Source organism: Oncorhynchus tshawytscha, linkage group LG03, assembly GCF_018296145.1.
Source record: "Oncorhynchus tshawytscha isolate Ot180627B linkage group LG03, Otsh_v2.0, whole genome shotgun sequence".
Classification (NCBI taxonomy): Eukaryota; Metazoa; Chordata; class Actinopteri; order Salmoniformes; family Salmonidae; genus Oncorhynchus; species Oncorhynchus tshawytscha.
In genome coordinates this window covers 80201823-80223939 of record NC_056431.1, presented here as the reverse complement: position 1 = coordinate 80223939, position 22117 = coordinate 80201823, and the positions used below count along the sequence as shown (strand labels likewise).

The 22117-nt window shown below is 47.5% G+C and overlaps 2 protein-coding genes across 5 annotated transcripts; both read left to right on the top strand.

Annotated features, from left to right (window-relative positions):
* The first annotated feature begins 11550 nt into the window (after positions 1–11550).
* LOC121846250 (trichohyalin-like) lies at positions 11551–13826 on the top strand. Its single transcript, XM_042320116.1, has 3 exons — positions 11551–11651; positions 12030–13115; positions 13820–13826. Exons 1-3 carry the CDS (start codon positions 11551–11553, stop codon positions 13824–13826), a joined length of 1194 nt encoding a protein of 397 aa, XP_042176050.1.
* Positions 13682–20282, top strand: LOC112241922 (trichohyalin). 4 transcript variants are annotated; one of them, XM_042320066.1, is made up of 6 exons: positions 13683–16243; positions 18246–18545; positions 18745–18804; positions 18886–18963; positions 19102–19159; positions 19906–20172. In XM_042320066.1, the coding sequence occupies exons 1-6, from the start codon at positions 13919–13921 to the stop codon at positions 20016–20018; spliced, it is 2934 nt and encodes a 977-aa protein (XP_042176000.1). In that variant the 5' UTR covers positions 13683–13918; the 3' UTR covers positions 20019–20172. The 4 variants fall into 4 exon arrangements, with proteins under 4 accessions (XP_042176002.1, XP_042176000.1, XP_042175999.1 ...); XM_042320065.1 differs by lacking the exon at positions 19102–19159 and having other exon boundaries at positions 19906–20282; XM_042320067.1 differs by lacking the exon at positions 19102–19159 and having other exon boundaries at positions 13684–16243; positions 18366–18545; positions 19906–20282.
* The last annotated feature ends 1835 nt before the right edge of the window (positions 20283–22117 follow it).

Genomic DNA, 22117 nt, shown 5'->3' with positions numbered 1-22117 from the left:
AGTGGTGGCAGCATCGTAGTGGCAGTAGCATCGTAGTGGTGGCAGCATCGTAGTGGTGGCAGTAGCACGTAGTGGTGGCAGTAGCATCGTAGTGGTGGCAGTAGCATCGTAGCGGCAGCATCGTAGTGATAGTGGTGGTAGTGTCGTAGTGGTGGTAGTAGTATCGTAGTGGTGGTAGTAGCATCGTAGTGGTGGTAGTAGCATCGTAGTGGTGGTCGTAGTATCGTAGTAGTGGTGGTGGTAGTGTCGTAGTGGTAGTAGCATCGTAATAGTGGTGGTAGTAGTATCGTAGTGGTAGTAGTATCGTAGTAGTGGTGGTAGTAGTATCGTAGTGGTGGTAGTAGTATCGTAGTGGTGGTAGTAGTATCGTAGTAGTGGTAGTAGTATCGTAGTGGTAGTAGTACCGTAGTGGTAGTAGTACCGTAGTGGTAGTAGTATCGTAGTGGTGGTAGTAGTACCGTGGTGGTAGTAGTATCGTAGTGGTGGTGGTGGTAGTATCGTAGTGGTGGTAGTAGTATCATAGTGGTGGTGGTAGTATCGTGGTGGTGGTAGTATCGTAGTGGTGGTAGTAGGATCGTAATGGTGGTAGTATCGTAGTAGTGGTAGTAGTATCGTAGTGGTGGTAGTAGTATCGTAGTGGTGGTAGTAGTATCGTAGTAGTGGTAGTAGTATCGTAGTGGTAGTAGTACCGTAGTGGTAGTAGTATCGTAGTGGTGGTAGTAGTACCGTGGTGGTAGTAGTACCGTAGTGGTAGTAGTACCAGTGGTATACCGTAGTGGTAGTAGCATCGTAGTGGTAGTAGTATCGCAGTGATGGCAGCAGTACCGTGGTGGCAGTAGTATCGTAGTGGTGGTGGTGGTAGTATCGTAGTGGTGGTAGTAGTATCATAGTGGTGGTGGTAGTAGTATCGTAGTGGTGGTGGTAGTATCGTAGTGGTGGTGGTAGTATCGTAGTGGTGGTAGTAGGATCGTAATGGTGGTAGTATCGTAGTAGTAGTATCGTAGTGGTGGTAGTAGTATCGTAGTAGTGGTAGTAGTACCGTAGTGGCAGTAGCATCGTAGTGGTGGTACCGTGGTGGTAGTAGCAACCGTAGTGCAGTAGTACCGTAGTGGTAGTAGTATCGTAGTGGTAGTAGTATCGTAGTGGTGGTAGTAGTACCGTAGTGGTAGTAGTATCGTAGTGGTAGTAGTATCGTAGTGGTGGTAGTAGTACCGTGGTGGTAGTAGTATCGTAGTGGTAGTGGTATCGTAGTGGTAGTACCATCGTAGTAGTATCGTAGTATTAGTAGCATCGTAGTGGTGGTAGTAGTATCGTAGTGGTAGTAGCATCATAGGGATAGTAGCATCGTAGTGGTAGTATTAGTATCGTAGTGGTAGTAGCATCATAGTGGTGGTAGTATCGTAGTGGTGGTAGTAGCATCGTAGTGGTAGTAGTATTGAATTGGTAGTAGTGTCGTAGTGGTCGAAGTACTATCGTAGTGGTGGTAGTAGTATCATAGTAGTGGTAGTAGTATCGTAGTGGTAGTAGTGTCGTAGTGGTGGTAGTAGTAGCATCGTAGTGGTAGTGGTTGCATCGTAGTGGTAGTAGCATCGTAGTGGTAGTAGCATCGTAGTGGTGGTAGTGGTGGTAGTAGTATCGTAGTGGTGGTAGTAGTATCGTAGTGGTGGTAGTAGTATCGTAGTGGTGGTGGTAGTAGTGTCGTAGTGGTAGTAGTATCGTAGTGGTGGTGGTGGTAGTATCGTAGTAGTATCGTAGTAGTGGTGGTGGTAGTATCGTAGTAGTGGTGGTGGTGGTAGTATCGTAGTGGTGGTGGTGGTAGTATCGTAGCAGTGGTGGTGGTAGTATCGTAGTGGTGGTGGTGGTAGTATCGTAGTAGTGGTGGTGGTAGCATCGTAGTGGTGGTGGTGGTAGTATTGTAGTAGTGGTGGTGGTAGTAGTGGTGGTGGTAGTAGTATCGTAGTAGTGGTGGTGGCAGTAGTATCGTGGTGGTGGTAGTATCGTAGTGGTGGTAGTATCGTAGTGGTGGTGGTGGTGGTAGTATCGTAGTGTGGTGGTAGTAGTATCGTAGTGGTGGTGGTAGTAGTATCATGGTGGTGGTGGTAGTATCGTAGTGGTGGTAGTATTATCGTAGTGGTGGTGGTAGTATCGTAGTGGTGGTGGTAGTATCGTAGTGGTGGTAGTAGTATTGTAGTGGTGGTAGTAGTATCGTGGTGGTGGTAGTAGGATCGCAATGGTGGTAGTATCGTGGTAGTAGTAGTATCGTAGTGGTGGTAGTAGTATCGTAGTAGTGGTAGTAGTATCGTAGTGGTGGTAGTAGTATCGTAGTAGTGGTAGAAGTATCGTAGTAGTGGTAGAAGTATCGTAGTGGTGGTAGTAGTACCGTGGTGGTAGTAGTACCCTAGTGGTAGTAGTATCGTAGTGGTAGTAGTACCGTAGTGGTAGTAGTATCGTAGTGGTTGTAGTATCGTAGTGGTGGTAGTAGTACCGTGGTGGTAGTAGTACCGTAGTGGTAGTATTATCGTAGTGGTAGTAGTATCGTAGTGGTGGTAGTAGTACCGTGGTGGTAGTAGTATCGTAGTGGTAGTGGTATCGTAGTGGTAGTACCATCGTAGTGGTAGTAGTATCGTAGTGGTAGTAGCATCGTAGTGGTGGTAGTAGTATCGTAGTGGTAGTAGCATCATAGGGATAGTAGCATCGTAGTGGTAGTAGTAGTATCGTAGTGATAGTAGCATCATAGTGGTGGTAGTATCGTAGTGGTGGTAGTAGTATCATAGTAGTGGTAGTAGTATCGTAGTGGTAGTAGTGTCGTAGTGGTGGTAGTAGTAGTAGTAGCATCGTAGTGGTAGTGGTGGTATCGTAGTGGCAGTAGCATCGTAGTGGTAGTAGTATCTTAGTGGTAACAGCATCGTAGTGGTAGTAGTATCGTAGTGGTGGCAGTAGTATCGTAGTGGTGGTATTAGTATCGTAGTGGTGGTAGTAGTATCGTAGTGGTGGTGGTAGTAGTGTCGTAGTGGTAGTAGTATCGTAGTGGTGGTGGTGGTAGTATCGTAGTAGTATCGTAGTAGTGGTGGTGGTAGTATCGTGGTGGTGGTAGTATCGTAGTGGTGGTGGTAGTATCGTAGTAGTGGTGGTGGTAGTATCGTAGTGGTGTCGGTGGTAGTATTGTAGTAGTGGTGGTGGTAGTAGTGGTGGTGGTAGTAGTATCGTAGTAGTGGTGGTGGTAGTAGTATCGTGGTGGTGTTAGTATCGTAGTGGTGGTGGTAGTATCGTAGTGCTGGTGGTGGTGGTAGTATCGTAGTGGTGGTGGTAGTAGTATCGTAGTGTGGTGGTGGTAGTGGTATCGTAGTGGTGGTAGTGGTATCGTAGTGGTGGTGGTGGTGGTAGTATCGTAGTGGTGGTGGTAGTAGTATCGTAGTGGTGGTGGTAGTATCGTAGTGTGGTGGTGGTAGTGGTATCGTAGTGGTGGTGGTGGTAGTATCGTAGTGGGTAGTATTATCGTAGTGGTGGTAGTAGTGTCGTAGTGGTGGTGGTAGTGTCGTAGTGGTAGTAGAATCGTGGTGGTGGTAGTAGCATCGTGGTGGTGGTAGTAGAATCGTAGTGGTGGTAGTAATATCCTAGTGGTGGTGGTAGTATCGTACTGGTAGTAGTATCGTGGTGGTGGTAGTATTATCGTAGTGGTGGTAGTAGTGTCGTAGTGGTGGTGGTAGTGTCGTAGTGGTAGTAGAATCGTGGTGGTGGTAGTAGCATCGTGGTGGTGGTAGTAGCATCGTGGTGGTGGTAGTAGAATCGTAGTGGTGGTAGTAGAATCGTAGTGGTGGTAGTAGAATCGTAGTGGTGGTAGTAGTATCGTAGTGGTGGTAGCGGTACCGTAGTGGTAGTGGTATCGTAGTGGTAGTACCATCGTAGTGGCAGTAGTATCGTAGTGGTAGTAGTATCGTAGTGGTAGTAGCATCGTAGTGGTGGTAGTAGTATCGTAGTGGTAGTAGCATCATAGGGATAGCAGCATCGTAGTGGTAGTAGTAGTATCGTAGTGATAGTAGCATCATAGTGGTGGTAGTATCGTAGTGGTGGTAGTAGCATCGTAGTGGTAGTAGTATTGTAGTGGTAGTAGTGTCGTAGTGGTGGAAGTACTATCGTAGTGGTGGTAGTAGTATCATAGTAGTGGTAGTAGTATCGTAGTGGTAGTAGTGTTGTAGTGGTGGTAGGTAGTAGTAGCATCGTAGTGGTAGTGGTGGTATCGTAGTGGTAGTAGCATCGTAGTGGTAGTAGTATCGTAGTGGTGGTAGTAGTATCGTAGTGGTGGTAGTAGTATCGTAGTGGTGGTAGTAGTATCGTAGTGGTGGTGGTAGTAGTGTCGTAGTGGTAGTAGTATCGTAGTGGTGGTGGTGGTAGTATCGTAGTAGTATCGTAGTAGTGGTGGTGGTAGTATCGTGGTGGTGGTAGTATCGTAGTGGTGGTGGTAGTATCGTAGTAGTGGTGGTGGTAGTATCGTAGTGGTGTCGGTGGTAGTATTGTAGTAGTGGTGGTGGTAGTAGTGGTGGTGGTAGTAGTATCGTAGTAGTGGTGGTGGTAGTAGTATCGTGGTGGTGGTAGTATCGTAGTGGTGGTGGTAGTATCGTAGTGCTGGTGGTGGTGGTAGTATCGTAGTGGTGGTGGTAGTAGTATCGTAATGGTGGTGGTAGTATCGTAGTGTGGTGGTGGTAGTGGTATCGTAGTGGTGGTAGTGGTATCGTAGTGGTGGTGGTGGTGATAGTATCGCAGTGGTGGTGGTAGTAGTATCGTAGTGGTGGTGGTAGTATCGTAGTGTGGTGGTGGTAGTGGTATCGTAGTGGTGGTGGTGGTGGTAGTATCGTAGTGGTGGTAGTATTATCGTAGTGGTGGTAGTAGTGTCGTAGTGGTGGTGGTAGTGTCGTAGTGGTAGTAGAATCGTGGTGGTGGTAGTAGCATCGTGGTGGTGGTAGTAGCATCGTGGTGGTGGTAGTAGAATCGTCGTGGTGGTAGTAGGATCGCAATGGTGGTAGTATCGTGGTGGTAGTAGTATCGTAGTGGTGGTAGTAGTATCGTAGTGGTGGTAGTAGTATCGTAGTAGTGGTAGAAGTATCGTAGTAGTGGTAGTAGTACCGTAGTGGTAGTAGTATCGTAGTGGTGGTAGTAGTACCGTGGTGGTAGTAGTACCCTAGTGGTAGTAGTATCGTAGTGGTAGTAGTACCGTAGTGGTAGTAGTATCGTAGTGGTTGTAGTATCGTAGTGGTGGTAGTAGTACCGTGGTGGTAGTAGTACCGTAGTGGTAGTATTATCGTAGTGGTAGTAGTATCGTAGTGGTGGTAGTAGTACCGTGGTGGCAGTAGTATCGTAGTAGTGGTAGCAGTACCGTAGTGGTAGTGGTATCGTAGTGGTAGTACCATCGTAGTGGTAGTTGTATCGTAGTGGTAGTAGCATCGTAGTGGTGGTAGTAGTATCGTAGTGGTAGTAGCATCATAGGGATAGTAGCATCGTAGTGGTAGTAGTAGTATCGTAGTGATAGTAGCATCATAGTGGTGGTAGTATCGTAGTGGTGGTAGTAGTATCATAGTAGTGGTAGTAGTATCGTAGTGGTAGTAGTGTCGTAGTGGTGGTAGTAGTAGTAGTAGCATCGTAGTGGTAGTGGTGGTATCGTAGTGGTAGTAGCATCGTAGTGGTAGTAGTATCTTAGTGGTAATAGCATCGTAGTGGTAGTAGTATCGTAGTGGTGGTAGTAGTATCGTAGTGGTGGTAGTAGTATCGTAGTGGTGGTAGTAGTATCGTAGTGGTGGTGGTAGTAGTGTCGTAGTGGTAGTAGTATCGTAGTGGTGGTGGTGGTAGTATCGTAGTAGTATCGTAGTAGTGGTGGTGGTAGTATCGTGGTGGTGGTAGTATCGTAGTGGTGGTGGTAGTATCGTAGTAGTGGTGGTGGTAGTATCGTAGTGGTGTCGGTGGTAGTATTGTAGTAGTGGTGGTGGTAGTAGTGGTGGTGGTAGTAGTATCGTAGTAGTGGTGGTGGTAGTAGTATCGTGGTGGTGTTAGTATCGTAGTGGTGGTGGTAGTATCGTAGTGCTGGTGGTGGTGGTAGTATCGTAGTGGTGGTGGTAGTAGTATCGTAGTGTGGTGGTGGTAGTGGTATCGTAGTGGTGGTAGTGGTATCGTAGTGGTGGTGGTGGTGGTAGTATCGTAGTGGTGGTGGTAGTAGTATCGTAGTGGTGGTGGTAGTATCGTAGTGTGGTGGTGGTAGTGGTATCGTAGTGGTGGTGGTGGTGGTAGTATCGTAGTGGTGGTAGTATTATCGTAGTGGTGGTAGTAGTGTCGTAGTGGTGGTGGTAGTGTCGTAGTGGTAGTAGAATCGTGGTGGTGGTAGTAGCATCGTGGTGGTGGTAGTAGCATCGTGGTGGTGGTAGTAGAATCGTCGTGGTGGTAGTAGAATCGTCGTGGTGGTAGTAGAATCGTAGTGGTGGTAGTAGCATCGTGGTGGTGGTAGTAGAATCGTCGTGGTGGTAGTAGAATCGTCGTGGTGGTAGTAGAATCGTAGTGGTGGTAGTAGTATCGTAGTGGTGGTAGTAGTGTCGTAGTGGTGGTGGTAGTGTCGTAGTGGTAGTAGAATCGTGGTGGTGGTAGTAGCATCGTGGTGGTGGTAGTAGCATCGTGGTGGTGGTAGTAGAATCGTAGTGGTGGTAGTAGAATCGTAGTGGTGGTAGTAGTATCGTAGTGGTGGTAGCAGTACCGTAGTGGTAGTGGTATCGTAGTGGTAGTACCATCGTAGTGGTAGTAGTATCGTAGTGGTAGTAGCATCGTAGTGGTGGTAGTAGTATCGTAGTGGTAGTAGCATCATAGGGATAGTAGCATCGTAGTGGTAGTAGTAGTATCGTAGTGATAGTAGCATCATAGTGGTGGTAGTATCGTAGTGGTGGTAGTAGCATCGTAGTGGTAGTAGTATTGTAGTGGTAGTAGTGTCGTAGTGGTGGAAGTACTATCGTAGTGGTGGTAGTAGTATCATAGTAGTGGTAGTAGTATCGTAGTGGTAGTAGTGTCGTAGTGGTGGTAGTAGTAGTAGTAGCATCGTAGTGGTAGTGGTGGTATCGTAGTGGTAGTAGCATCGTAGTGGTAGTAGTATCGTAGTGGTGGTAGTAGTATCGTAGTGGTGGTAGTAGTATCGTAGTGGTGGTAGTAGTATCGTAGTGGTGGTGGTAGTAGTGTCGTAGTGGTAGTAGTATCGTAGTGGTGGTGGTGGTAGTATCGTAGTAGTATCGTAGTAGTGGTGGTGGTAGTATCGTGGTGGTGGTAGTATCGTAGTGGTGGTGGTAGTATCGTAGTAGTGGTGGTGGTAGTATCGTAGTGGTGTCGGTGGTAGTATTGTAGTAGTGGTGGTGGTAGTAGTGGTGGTGGTAGTAGTATCGTAGTAGTGGTGGTGGTAGTAGTATCGTGGTGGTGGTAGTATCGTAGTGGTGGTGGTAGTATCGTAGTGCTGGTGGTGGTGGTAGTATCGTAGTGGTGGTGGTAGTAGTATCGTAATGGTGGTGGTAGTATCGTAGTGTGGTGGTGGTAGTGGTATCGTAGTGGTGGTAGTGGTATCGTAGTGGTGGTGGTGGTGATAGTATCTCGCAGTGGTGGTGGTAGTAGTATCGTAGTGGTGGTGGTAGTATCGTAGTGTGGTGGTGGTAGTGGTATCGTAGTGGTGGTGGTGGTGGTAGTATCGTAGTGGTGGTAGTATTATCGTAGTGGTGGTAGTAGTGTCGTAGTGGTGGTGGTAGTGTCGTAGTGGTAGTAGAATCGTGGTGGTGGTAGTAGCATCGTGGTGGTGGTAGTAGCATCGTGGTGGTGGTAGTAGAATCGTCGTGGTGGTAGTAGAATCGTCGTGGTGGTAGTAGAATCGTAGTGGTGGTAGTAGTATCGTAGTGGTGGTAGTAGTGTCGTAGTGGTGGTGGTAGTGTCGTAGTGGTAGTAGAATCGTGGTGGTGGTAGTAGCATCGTGGTGGTGGTAGTAGCATCGTGGTGGTGGTAGTAGAATCGTAGTGGTGGTAGTAGAATCGTAGTGGTGGTAGTAGTATCGTAGTGGTGGTAGCAGTACCGTAGTGGTAGTGGTAGTGGTATCGTAGTGGTAGTACCATCGTAGTGGTAGTAGCATCGTAGTGGTGGTAGTAGTATCGTAGTGGTAGTAGCATCATAGGGATAGTAGCATCGTAGTGGTAGTAGTAGTATCGTAGTGATAGTAGCATCATAGTGGTGGTAGTATCGTAGTGGTGGTAGTAGCATCGTAGTGGTAGTAGTATTGTAGTGGTAGTAGTGTCGTAGTGGTGGAAGTACTATCGTAGTGGTGGTAGTAGTATCATAGTAGTGGTAGTAGTATCGTAGTGGTAGTAGTGTCGTAGTGGTGGTAGTAGTAGTAGTAGCATCGTAGTGGTAGTGGTGGTATCGTAGTGGTAGTAGCATCGTAGTGGTAGTAGTATCTTAGTGGTAATAGCATCGTAGTGGTAGTAGTATCGTAGTGGTGGTAGTAGTATCGTAGTGGTGGTAGTAGTATCGTAGTGGTGGTAGTAGTATCGTAGTGGTGGTGGTAGTAGTGTCGTAGTGGTAGTAGTATCGTAGTGGTGGTGGTGGTAGTATCGTAGTAGTATCGTAGTAGTGGTGGTGGTAGTATCGTGGTGGTGGTAGTATCGTAGTGGTGGTGGTAGTATCGTAGCAGTGGTGGTGGTAGTATCGTAGTAGTGGTGGTGGTAGTATCGTAGTGGTGGTGGTAGTATCGTAGTGGTGGTGGTGGTGGTAGTAGTGGTGGTGGTAGTAGTATCGTAGTAGTGGTGGTGGTAGTAGTATCGTGGTGGTGGTAGTATCGTAGTGGTGGTGGTAGTATCGTAGTGCTGGTGGTGGTGGTAGTATCGTAGTGGTGGTGGTAGTAGTATCGTAGTGGTGGTGGTAGTATCGTAGTGTGGTGGTGGTAGTGGTATCGTAGTGGTGGTAGTGGTATCGTAGTGGTGGTGGTGGTGGTAGTATCGTAGTGGTGGTGGTAGTAGTATCGTAGTGGTGGTGGTAGTATCGTAGTGTGGTGGTGGTAGTGGTATCGTAGTGGTGGTGGTGGTGGTAGTATCGTAGTGGTAGTAGAATCGTGGTGGTGGTAGTAGCATCGTGGTGGTGGTAGTAGCATCGTGGTGGTGGTAGTAGCATCGTGGTGGTGGTAGTAGAATCGTAGTGGTGGTAGTAGAATCGTAGTGGTGGTAGTAGTATCGTAGTGGTGGTAGTAGTGTCGTAGTGGTGGTGGTAGTGTCGTAGTGGTAGTAGAATCGTGGTGGTGGTAGTAGCATCGTGGTGGTGGTAGTAGCATCGTGGTGGTGGTAGTAGAATCATAGTGGTGGTAGTAGTATCGTAGTGGTGGTAGTAGTGTCGTAGTGGTGGTGGTAGTGTCGTAGTGGTAGTAGAATCGTGGTGGTGGTAGTAGTATCGTGGTGGTGGTTGTAGAATCGTAGTGGTGGTAGTAGAATCGTAGTGGTGGTAGTAGTATCGTAGCGGTAGTAGTATCGTAGTGGTGGTGATAGTATCGTAGTGGTGGTGATAGTATCGTAGTGGTGGTGATAGTATCGTAGTGGTGGTAGTAGAATCGTAGTGGTGGTAGTAGAATCGTAGTGGTGGTAGTAGTATCGTAGTGGTGGTGGTAGTATCGTACTGGTAGTAGTATCGTGGTGGTGGTAGTAGTATCGTGGTGGTGGTAGTAGAATCGTAGTGGTGGTAGTAGAATCGTAGTGGTGGTAGTAGTGTCGTAGTGGTAGTAGTATCGTAGTGGTGGTGGTAGTATCGTAGTGGTGGTGGCTGTATCGTAGTGGTAGTAGTATCGTAGTGGTGGTCGTATCCTAGAAGGTGTAGTATCCTAGTTGTAGTAGTATCCTAGTTGTAGTAGTGTCCTAGTGGTAGTAGTATCCTAGTGGTAGTAGTATCCTAGTGGTAGTAGTATCCTAGTGGTAGTAGTATCCTAGTGGTAGTAGTGGTAGTAGTATCCTAGTGGTAGTAGTATCCTTGTGGTAGTAGTGGTAGTAGCATCGTAGTGGTAGTAGCATCGTAGTGGTAGAAGTATTGTTGTGGTAGTAGTGATAGGAGCATCGTAGTGGTAGTAGCATCGTAGTAGTACTGTTGTGGTAGTAGTGATAGTAGCATCGTAGTGGTAGTAGCATCGTAGTAGTATTGTTGTGGTAGTAGTGATAGTAGCATCGTAGTGGTAGTAGCATCGTAGTGATAGTAGCATCGTAGTGGTAGTAGCATCGTAGTGGTAGTAGCATCGTAGTAGTATTGTTGTGGTAGTAGCATCGTAGTAGTATTGTTGTGGTAGTAGTGGTAGTAGCATCGTAGTAGTATTGTTGTGGTAGTAGTGGTAGTAGCATCGTAGTAGTATTGTTGTGGTAGTAGTGATAGTAGCATCGTAGTGGTAGTAGCATCGTAGTAGTAGTAGTATTGTTGTGGTAGTAGTGATAGTAGCATCGTAGTGGTAGTAGTGGTAGTAGCATCGTAGTGGTAGTAGCATCGTAGTAGTAGTAGTATTGTTGTGGTAGTAGTGATAGTAGCATCGTAGTGATAGTAGCATCGTAGTGATAGTAGCATCGTAGTGATAGTAGCATCGTAGTGGTAGTAGCATCGTAGTGATAGTAGCATCGTAGTCGTAGTAGTATTGTTGTGGTAGTAGTGGTAGTAGTATCCTAGTGGTAGTAGTATCCTTGTGGTAGTAGTGGTAGTAGCATCGTAGTGGTAGTAGCATCGTAGTCGTAGTAGTATTGTTGTGGTAGTAGTGGTAGTAGCATCGTAGTGGTAGTAGCATCGTAGTCGTAGTAGTATTGTTGTGGTAGTAGTGGTAGTAGCATCGTAGTGATAGTAGCATCGTAGTGGTATTGTTGTTTCTCCCTGTATGTATGAGTTGTATTTGTCTCTCCAGGATCCTGACGGTCTCACAGCAGCACCAGTTAACCCAGGCCCAGCAGCAGGTCTCAGGGCTGGAGGTAGAGAGTAGGCAGCTACAGATCCAGGTCACCACTCTGCTCCAGACCAAGGATGTGATGCAGGGTGAGCAGTGACACTTGTTGCCTTAAAGATGAATACCAATTTCCATTTGGCAGGAAGACAGAAAGTCTTGGAGCCTACTTCCAGAATCTAAGCCTCCTGTAGCCTACAATGAAAATATGACAAAAGTGCCATAGATTCACCTCTCTGTGATTTGGGTTCTCCAGACCCCATCAAATTACACAGAACCAGCCCATTTATCCACATCTTGTATGTGTTCATTTTCATCAGTTATTCAACTCACCATGGCTTTGTTGTATTGGTCCCTGATATCTCTATCTTCCAGGGGAGGTCCAGTGTCTGAGGGGAGAGATGGAGAGAGGGAGGAGCCAGACAGAGAAGGAGAAACAGGAGGAGCGAGAGGAGAGAGAGAGGAGCCAGAGAGAGAGGGAGGTCTGGCAAGCTGACCTGGAAAGGCTGCAGTTACTGGTAGATCAGACAACAGAGAAAGGGTCAAGACAAGAGGAGGAACGGAGAGAAGAGAGGGAAGGATGGCAGAGAGAGAGGATGGCGTTGAGCTCGGAGCTGGGGCACAGAGATGGAGAGGTGGTGGCGATGAAGAACAGGATGGAGGGATTGGAGAAGGAGAAGGAGGAGATGTCGTGTCTGTTGGAGGAGAGAGATGCAGAGCTAGAGAGACTAACCGCAGAACACAAGAGCCACCTACACAGAGAGAGAAAGCTGAAGGACGAGGGGGAGAGATGGAGAGAGAGAGCAGAGGAGGGAGAGAGATGGAGAGAGAGAGCAGAGGAGGGAGAGAGATGGAGAGAGAAAGCAGAGGGAGAGAGATGGAGGGAGAAAGCAGAGGAGGGAGAGAGATGGAGGGAGAAAGCAGAGGAGGAGAGAGATGGAGAGAGAAAGCAGAGGAGGGAGAGAGATGGGAGAGAGAGAGCAGAGGGAGAGAGATGGAGGGAGAAAGCAGAGGAGGGGGAGAGATGGAGGGAGAAAGCAGAGGAGGGAGAGAGATGGAGGGAGAAAGCAGAAGAGGGGGAGAGATGGAGGGAGAGAGCAGAAAAGAGAGCAGAAGAGGGAGAGAGATGGAGGGAGAAAGCAGAGGAGAGGGAGAGAGAATATGAGAGACTGAGTCAGAGGCTCACTGAAAAAGAGAAGAATAACAGTGAACAACTAAAGGCTGTGAAAAGAGAGAGTGACAAGATAGCAGAACAACTGAAAAAGGAGGAGGTAGATGGAAGGAAGAGATTAGAGAAGATAGAGGAGCTGAACACTAGAATGATCTCACTGGAGGAAGAAAGAGACAATCTGGAGGCAGAACTGAAGAAAACTGAACTATTGGAGAACAAAATGTTTGCTGCGGAGAGAGAGAACTCACAGCTCAGAGAGAGGGAGAGAGAAAGATACCAGGAGGAGAGTCTGAGAAAGAGGAGGAAGGAGTCCGAGGGAAGGGAGAGATCAGAGGAGATAGAGGAGCTGAAAACTAGAATAATCTCACTGGAGGAAGAAAGAGACAATCTGGAGAGGGAAATGGATGAAATGAGTCAGAGGTTTAAAGAAACAGAGAATAAAGAGAGTGAACAACTGAAAGACAGAAGAAGAGAGATGGAGAAGGTGGCAGAAGTTCTGAGAACAAGGGAAGGAGAGATGAGAAAGAGAGAGGAGGAGATGACAGAGCTGAAAGCCATGGTCATCTCTCTGGAGGAAGAGTTGAAGGACATTGAAATATTAAAGGGAAACCTTCAGGCTTTAGAAGAGGTCAACACCAAACTCCGGGACAAGGAGATAGAGGAAGAGAGGAAGACGGAAAAGAGAGAAGCAGAAGAGAGGGAGAGGGCGGAGAGATTGAAAGAAGAGCTGGCACAGAAAGACGTGGAGGTACAGGAGGTGAAGAACAGGGTGGAGGGATTGGAGAAGGAGAGGGAGGAGATGCTGTGTCTGTTGGAGGAGAGAGACGCAGAGCTGGAGAGACTAACCACAGAACACAAGAGCCACCTACACAGAGAGAGAAAACTGAAGGAGGAGGGGGAGAGATGGAGAGAGAGAGCAGAGGAGGGAGAGAGATGGAGGGAGAAAGCAGAAGAGGGGGAGAGATGGAGAGAGAGAGCAGAGGAGGGAGAGAGATGGAGGGAGAAAGCAGAGGAGAGAGCAGAAGAGGTAGAGAGATGGAGGGAGAAAGCAGAGGAGAGAGAGAGATGGAGGGAGAAAGCAGAGGAGAGAGCAGAAGAGGGGAGAGATGGAGGGAGAAAGCAGAGGAGGGAAAGAGATGGAGGGAGAAAGCAGAGGAGGGAGAGAGATGGAGGGAGAGAGCAGAAGAGGGGAGAGATGGAGGGAGAAAGCAGAGGAGAGAGCAGAAGAGGTAGAGATGGAGGGAGAAAGCAGAGGAGGGAGAGAGATGGAGGGAGAAAGCAGAGGAGGGAGAGAGATGGAGGGAGAGAGCAGAAAAGAGAGCAGAAGAGGGGGAGAGATGGAGGGAGAAAGCAGAGGAGGGAAAGAGATGGAGGGAGAAAGCAGAGGAGGGAGAGAGATGGAGGGAGAGAGCAGAAGAGGGGAGAGATGGAGGGAGAAAGCAGAGGAGAGAGCAGAAGAGGTAGAGAGATGGAGGGAGAAAGCAGAGGAGAGAGAGAGATGGAGGGAGAAAGCAGAGGAGAGAGCAGAAGTGGGGGAAAGATGGAGGGAGAAAGCAGAGGAGGGAGAGAGATGGAGGGAGAAAGCAGAAGAGGGAGAGAGATGGAGGGAGAAAGCAGAGGAGAGGGAGAGAGAAAATGCGAGACTGAGTCAGAGGCTCACTGAAAAAGAGAAGAATAACAGTGAACAACTAAAGGCTGTGAAAAGAGAGAGTGACAAGATAGCAGAACAACTGAAAAAGGAGGAGGTAGATGGAAGGAAGAGATCAGAGGAGATAGAGGAGCTGAACACTAGAATGATCTCACTGGAGGAAGAAAGAGACAATCTGGAGGCAGAACTGAAGAAAACTGAACTATTGGAGAACAAAATGTTTGCTGCGGAGAGAGAGAACTCACAGCTCAGAGAGAGGGAGAGAGAAAGATACCAGGAGGAGAGTCTGAGAAAGAGGAGGAAGGAGTCGGAGGGAAGGGAGCGAGAGGAGAGACTGAGAAGAAAGCTGGAGCTGAGAGAAGGAGAGGTTGAGGTCTTGAGAGTGAAGTTGATTGTCTTAGAAGAAGAGAGGGATGAGGGGAAGAGAGAGCAGCAGACACTAGAGGGGAAGATGGAGAGACAGATGGCTCAGCTGAGGGAAAGAGAAGAGGAGGTAGAGAAACTGAGGGAGGAGGAAGAGAAGGCCGGGGCTAGGCTACAGCAGAGCGAGGAAGAGTTGAGAAATCTGAAAGACAGAATGCACCAGTCAGAGCTCTCAGAGAAACACGTCTCAGACCTTCTGATAGAGACGGAGTCTTTACTAGAGACCGAGAGGAGTCAGAGCAGAGACAGGGATAAAGCACTACACCTGGCCAAGGAGGAGAGGGAGAGAGAACGGGCACAGGAAACAGAGCAGCACAACGTGAGACTGGAAGAGGAGGTGAAGAAATGGAAAGAAAGAGTGGAGGAACGGATAAAAGAAGTAGCAAGGCTCTCACAGCTCCTGAAGGAGAGAGAGGAGGAGGACTTTAGGGTGAGAGCGGTAGAGAGCAGTGGAGAAAGACAGAGAAAGAAGGGGGAACTGAAAAGGAGTGAGGAGGAGAGGGAGAGACAGGAGGATGTTTTGAGGAGGAACAAGGAGGAGAGGGAATGGTTGGGTGCCCAGCTGAAAGAGGAGCAGACGGAGGGAGAGAGACTGAGGTCCAGACTAGAGGAGGTGCAGAGAGGACAACCCCTCCTGCAGGAGGATAGAGGATGTCGCGTAGAGAGGCTGGGGGCTCAGGTTAAAGCCCTGGAGGAGGAGAGAGACCACCTCTTAGCTGAGATCAGGAAGAAGGAGAGAGAGGCTGGGATCCTGAAGGATGAGACTCACAGAGAGAGGAGAGAGAAGGAGAGGACTGGCTCCTCACTGAGAAGGATGGAGGAGGAGTTGAAGGAGAGCAGGGAGGCGCTGGCCCTCCATCTGGCCACCCTGAAGGAGCAGGGAGCAGAGATGACCAGGAGCAGGGAGAGAAGCAGGAAGGAGGTGCAGGAGAAGGAGGGGGACAACCAGAAGATGAGAGAGGGGCTGAGGACAGCCATGCAGGAGATGGCTACCCTGAACCAGCTGCTGGAGGAGAGCCACAGGGAGGGGGAGAGGCTAAGGAGCCTCCTGCAGGAGAGGAAAGAGGAGATGGTGAAGAGCAGGGAGGAGAGCCTGCGTGCTGCCCGGGGGGAGGTGGAGGAGCTGCGAGGGAGGACCAGGGCTGTGGAGCAAGAGAAAAGGGAGGTGGAGAGAAAGCTCAGAGACAGAGAGGAGGAGATGGAGGAGGCAGTGAGAGAGAAGGACAGGAGACAGAAGGTGATGGAGGAGGTGTTGGTAGAGAAGGAGGCTGAGCTGACCACCACCAGGGCTAGACTGGATGTCCTGGAGGAACAGAGGACAGAGCTCAGATGTCTGGCTGCTGAGAAGGCAGTTACACAGCTCAGAGAGAGAATCAGAGTGGTGGAGGGAGAGATGGAGGGAGTGAGAGAAGAGAAGAAGAGCGAGATCGAGAGGCTTCAGCGGAAGATGGAGACGTTGAGACAGGAAGAGGAGGAGAGGAGGGAGAGTCTGAAACTAAGGGAGCAGGAGAGTCTGAGGCGTGTAGAGTTAGTCACGGACATGCTGAGAGAGAGGGAGACGGAGCTGGAGAGGGTGAGAGAGAAAGCTTACAGAGAGGAGAAAGATAAACTGGAGGAGAGGAAGAGAGACACAGAGGAAGTGAAACTGCAGAGTCTGGAGAAAGAAGAGACAGATGAACAGAGACTGAGAGAGCCTGGGGAACAAAGGGAGACAGACCAGAAGAGAGGAGAAAGAAGTCGGGAGGGTCCAGGAAGAGAGGTCTGGCTTCAGGACGAGGTAGATACTCTGAGGAAGAGAGTGTCCTCCCAGCTCCTGGACACAGAGGAAAGGGAGAGACTGTTGAGACAGAGAGAAGAGGAGGGCCAGGAGAGTCTTAGACTGTTGAGACAGAGAGAGACAGAGCTTTACACCCTGAGAGAGAGAGTAGAGGAACTCGGTAAGGACAGAGACCGTGTCACAGCTGCCCTGGAGAAGACTGAGGCTACCATGATTGGCTACCGGGACAGAGCCCACCAACAGGAGCAAAGCAGAGGGGCGGGATCTGAGGTTAGTACAACTCCTCTCTATGGCTGCGCCCCAAATGACCCCTATGGACCCTGGTCACTAGTAGTGCACAATATAGGGAATAGGGTGCCATAGGGCGCTGGTCAACAGTAGTGCACTATACCGGGAATAGGGTTCCACAGGGCGCTGGTCTAAAGTAGTGCACTATATAGGGAATAGGGTGCCATTTGAGATGCAAACCACTGTCAATATTGGTCCTTCGAGCTGGACACAGTTAGTCTAGTGTCTGTTGGTAAAGGATGTGGTCTGGTGTCTGTTGGTAAAGGATGTGGTCTGGTGTCTGTAGGTAAAGGATGTGGCCTGGTGTCTGTAGGTAAAGGATGTGGCCTGGTGTCTGCAGGTAAAGGATGTGGCCTGGTGTCTGTAGGTAAAGGATGTGGCCTGGTGTCTGTAGGTAAAGGATGTGGCCTGGTGTCTGTAGGTAAAGGATGTGGCCTGGTGTCTGTAGGTAAAGGATGTGAGCTGGTGTCTGTAGGTAAAGGATGTTGCCTGGTGTCTGTAGGTAAAGGATGTTAGCTGGTGCCTGTAGGTAAAGGATGTGGCCTGGTGTCTGTAGGTAAAGGATGTTGCCTGGTGTCTGTAGGTAAAGGATGTTAGCTGGTGCCTGTAGGTAAAGGATGTGAGCTAATGAGGAGAAGGGACTGGACCAGACACTACTTTACAAATGACATCTCTTCCCCTATATAGTGCACTGCTTTAGACCGGGGCCCATGTGTTAACATGTCAGCTGTTATAACCCTCCTCAAGAAATGTTATAACCCCCCAAGACATGTTATAACCCCCAAGACATGTTATAACCCCCAGGACATGTTATAACCCCCAGGACATATTATAACCCCCAAGACATGTTATAACCCCCAAGGCATGGTATAACACCCCAAGACATGTTATAACCCCCAGGACATATTATAACCCCCAAGACATGTTATAACCCCCCAAGGCATGTTATAACCCCCAGGACATGTTATAACCCCCCAGGACATATTATAACCCCCCAAGACATGTTATAACCCCCAAGGCATGGTATAACCCCCAAGACATGTTATAACCCCCCAGGACATATTATAACCCCCAAGACATGTTATAACCCCCAAGGCATGTTATAACCCCCAAGACATGTTATAACCCCCCAAGACATGTTATAACCCCCAAGGGACATTATAACCCCTCAAGACATGTTATAACCCCCAAAAATGTTATAACCCCCAAGACATGTTACAACACCCCAAGGCATGTTATAACACCCCAAGACATGTTATAATCCCCCAAGACATGTTATAACCCCCCAAGACATGTTATAACCCCCCAAGACATGTTATAACCCCCCAGGACATGTTATAACCCCCCAAGGGACATTATAACCCCCTAAGGGACAGTTTTCCAGTTGTGAGCAGCAATTCAGTGTCTGTCTGGTGAGTTCCTGTCAGACCCGTCTGCCCATACAGGAGACAGTAGTGCTGTACAGTTCAGTACACGACCCTGATGTAAAAGACTGCCTGTCCTGCAGAGGGCCGTGGCCCATATAGAGATGGACCCTGTGGTCCAGGAACGTCTGTCTGTCCTGCAGAGGGCCGTGGCCCAGATAGAGATGGACCCTATGGTCCAGGAACGTCTGTCTGTCCTGCAGAGGGCCGTGGCCCAGCTAGAGATAGACCCCCTGGTCCAGGAACGTCTGTCTGTCCTGCAGAGGGCGTGGCCCAGCTAGAGATAGACCCCCTGGTCCAGAAATGTCTGTCTGTCCTGCAGAGGGCCGTGGCCCAGATAGAGATAGACCCCTGGTCCAGGAACGTCTGTCTGTCCTGCAGAGGGCGTGGCCCAGCTAGAGATAGACCCCCTGGTCCAGGAATGTCTGTCTGTCCTGCAGAGGGCCGTGGCCCAGATAGAGATAGACCCCCTGGTCCAGGAACGTCTGTCTGTCCTGCAGAGGGATGTGGCCCAGCTGGAGATGGACCCTGATGTAAAAGACTGTCTGTCTGTCCTGCAGAGGGCCGTGGCCCAGCTAGAGATGGACCCTGTGGTCCAGGAACGTCTGTCTGTCCTGCAGAGGGATGTGGCCCAGCTGGAGATGGACCCTGATGTAAAAGACTGTCTGTCTGTCCTGCAGAGGGCCGTGGCCCAGCTAGAGATAGACCCCCTGGTCCAGGAACGCCTGTCTGTCCTGCAGAGGGCCGTGGCCCAGCTAGAGATAGACCATAGACGGCTACAGAGGAGGAACACACAACTGGAACAACGCACTGACAGACTGAAGACTGAGAGGAAACACCTCAGAGAGATGCTGACACAGGTATACTGATTTTCCTTGTTTTCTACCTTATTTACCTGCACAACTAAAGGTTAAGTTAATCATCCATTCACCTGATTCCGGATCCCGAATAGAAAGGAGGTGCCCTCACATTTGCCTTTTTTCTAGTCTCAGACTTGGATAATTCAGAACTGTTACCTTACTATTTAGAATGATACTTCTGATGTGGTTTGTGTTAAAGACGGAGAGAGGATCATCACGTGATGAGTTGTCCTCCAGCGGCCTCAGAGACAGAGCTCAGGTTGGTCATCAACCGTCTACTAACTACCCCACTGAAATGTGCTGATTTTAGACAGAGCGTTAACTCCTTTCTGTTCTGTAGGAGTCCAGGGGCTTGGTTGGTCTGGAAACAGAGGAGTTGGGACTCCTTAGGACCAAGGTGAAGGAGCTAGAGGACCAGGTAGGTCACTGTGGACACCGTGGCTGTGTCCCAATCTGTATCCAGTTCCCTTAAGGGCTCATCAGAGTTCACAGCAGTGTCTGCACAGCAGTGTTCTACAATATTGAACCATTGCTTTCATATTTTTTTAATTCTCAGCGCGCCTCCCACCATTCAAAAGAAGAGAAGCCGTGTACACAGAGTGTATTTTGGGGAGGTGCACGGTCACTAGCGGGACTATTACAGTTCTGTAGCTTTGGACTCTGAATCACGCAGAGGACCATAACTATTGATCACGGTGTCTGATCATTATAGATCATAACTATTGATCACGGTGTCTGATCATTATAAATCATAACTATTGATCACGGTGTCTGATCATTATAAATCATAACTATTTATCACGGTGTCTGATCATTATAAATCATAACTATTGATCACGGTGTCTGATCATTATAAATCATAACTATTGATCACGGTGTCTGATCATTATAAATCATAACTATTGATCACGGTGTCTGATCATTATAAATCATAACTATTGATCACGGTGTCTGATCATTATAAATCATAACTATTGATCACGGTGTCTGATCATTATAAATCATAACTATTGATCACGGTGTCTGATCATTATAAATCATAACTATTGATCACGGTGTCTGATCATTATAAATCATAACTATTGATCATGGTGTCTGATCATTATAAATCATAACTATTGATCACGGTGTCTGATCATTATAAATCATAACTATTTATCACGGTGTCTGATCATTATAAATCATAACTATTGATCACGGTGTCTGATCATTATAAATCATAACTATTGATCACTGGCCGGTGAGGGAATACGGTGTCATTTCAGATGTATACTATGATTTGTCAAGCTTATTTAATCATCATTTATCAAGGTGATTGAACGATACACCTTTATATTAATGTTGTTCCCTAACCTCGCAGGTACACTACCTACAGCTGACACTCGTCCTCGACCACCGGGAGAGGGTGGAGTTTATCCAACACTCCTCCAGGAACAACCAATGGCTGGTGTCTCTTCGCCAAGACTTGACTGATTCTCTGGTGTTGGTCTCGCAGCAACCAATCCCCTCTGTGCTAGAGTCAGAGACACACCGATTGGATATGAGTGTCAGGGAGGAGGAGATGAGATTGTCTCTCAGTCAGAGTTGAAGATGAAGCACAGTATGTTTGCCTCCGAAATGGCACCCTATTGTCTTCCAGGGCTCTGGTCAAAAGTAGTGCACTATATCTGGAATAGGGTGTATTTTGGGTCTAAAGTAGTGCACTATATCTGGAATAGGGTGCCTTTTGGGTCTAAAGTAGTGCACTATATCTGGAATAGGGTGCCATTTGGGTCTAAAGTAGTGCACTATATCTGGAATAGGGTGCCATTTGGGACCTGCCCTATGTATACTGAACAAAGATATAAACACAACATGCACTATTCCAGATATCAATTGTACTGAGTTCCACTTCATATTAACTCAATTGAAATAAATTATTTCGGCCCTAATCTATGGATTTAACATGACTGGGCAGGGGCACAGCCATGCGTGGGCCTGGGAGGGCATAGGCCCAACTAATCAGAATGAGTTTCACCACAAAAGGGCTTTATTACAGACCGAAATACTCCTCCGCTTCATCAGCTGTTTGGGTGGCTGGTCTCAGACGATTTCACAGGTGAAGAAGCCGGATGTGGACCTCCTGGGCTGGCCTGGTTACACGTGGTCTGCGGTTGTGAGGCTGGCAGGACGTATCGCCATATTCTCTAAAAGGACATTGGAGGTGGCTTATGGTAGAGAAATTAACATTCAATTATCTGGCAACAGCTCTGGTGGACATTCCTGCTGTCAGCATTCCAATTACACCCTCCTTCAAATCTTGAGACATCTGTGGCATTGTGTTGTGTGACAAAACTGCACATTTTAGAGTGGCCTTTTATTGTTCCTAGCACAAGGTGCACCTGTGTAATGCTCATGCTGTTAAATCATCTTCTTGATATGCCACACCTGTCAGGTGGATGGATTACTTTGGCAAAGAAGAAATGCTCACTAACAGTGATGTGCACAAATTAATTTACAACTTAAAATGTTGTGTTTATATTTTTGTTCAGTGTACTTATCATATACCTTTTATGCGTTTGAATCCGAGTTGGGGTCAATTCACTTTTCAATGTAGTCAATTCAGGAAGTGAATATTTCCAATTCATGAGGATTTTTCCAATTCATAAAAGCCCGATTCCGACTTAGGACGCCTTTCATACCCACTTCAGTAGTTGGTATTCAGACTTAACTTATGAAGGTGTGTAACGTGCTTTTCTTTTGAGCTCAGGTTCAGAATATAGAATCCATCTAGAGAACAGGTTCAGAATATAGAATCCTTCTAGAGAACAGGTTCAGAATATAGAATCCATCTAGAGAACAGGTTCAGAATATATAATCCATATAGAGAACAGGTTCAGAATATAGAATCCTTCTAGAGAACAGGTTCAGAATATAGAATCCATATAGAGAACAGGTTCAGAATATAGAATCCTTCTAGAGAACAGGTTCAGAATATAGAATCCTTCTAGAGAACAGGTTCAGAATATAGAATCCTTCTAGAGAACAGGTTCAGAATATAGAATCCTTCTAGAGAACAGGTTCAGAATATAGAATCCATATAGAGAACAGGTTCAGAATATAGAATCCTTCTAGAGAACAGGTTCAGAATATAGAATCCTTCTAGAGAACAGGTTCAGAATATATAATCCATCTAGAGAACAGGTTCAGAATATATAATCCATATAGAGAACAGGTTCAGAATATAGAATCCTTCTAGAGAACAGGTTCAGAATATAGAATCCTTCTAGAGAACAGGTTCAGAATATATAATCCATATAGAGAACAGGTTCAGAATATAGAATCCTTCTAGAGAACAGGTTCAGAATATAGAATCCTTCTAGAGAACAGGTTCAGAATATATAATCCATATAGAGAACAGGTTCAGAATATAGAATCCATCTAGAGAACAGGTTCAGAATATAGAATCCATCTAGAGAACAGGTTCAGAATATATAATCCATATAGAGAACAGGTTCAGAATATAGAATCCTTCTAGAGAACAGGTTCAGAATATAGAATCCTTCTAGAGAACAGGTTCAGAATATAGAATC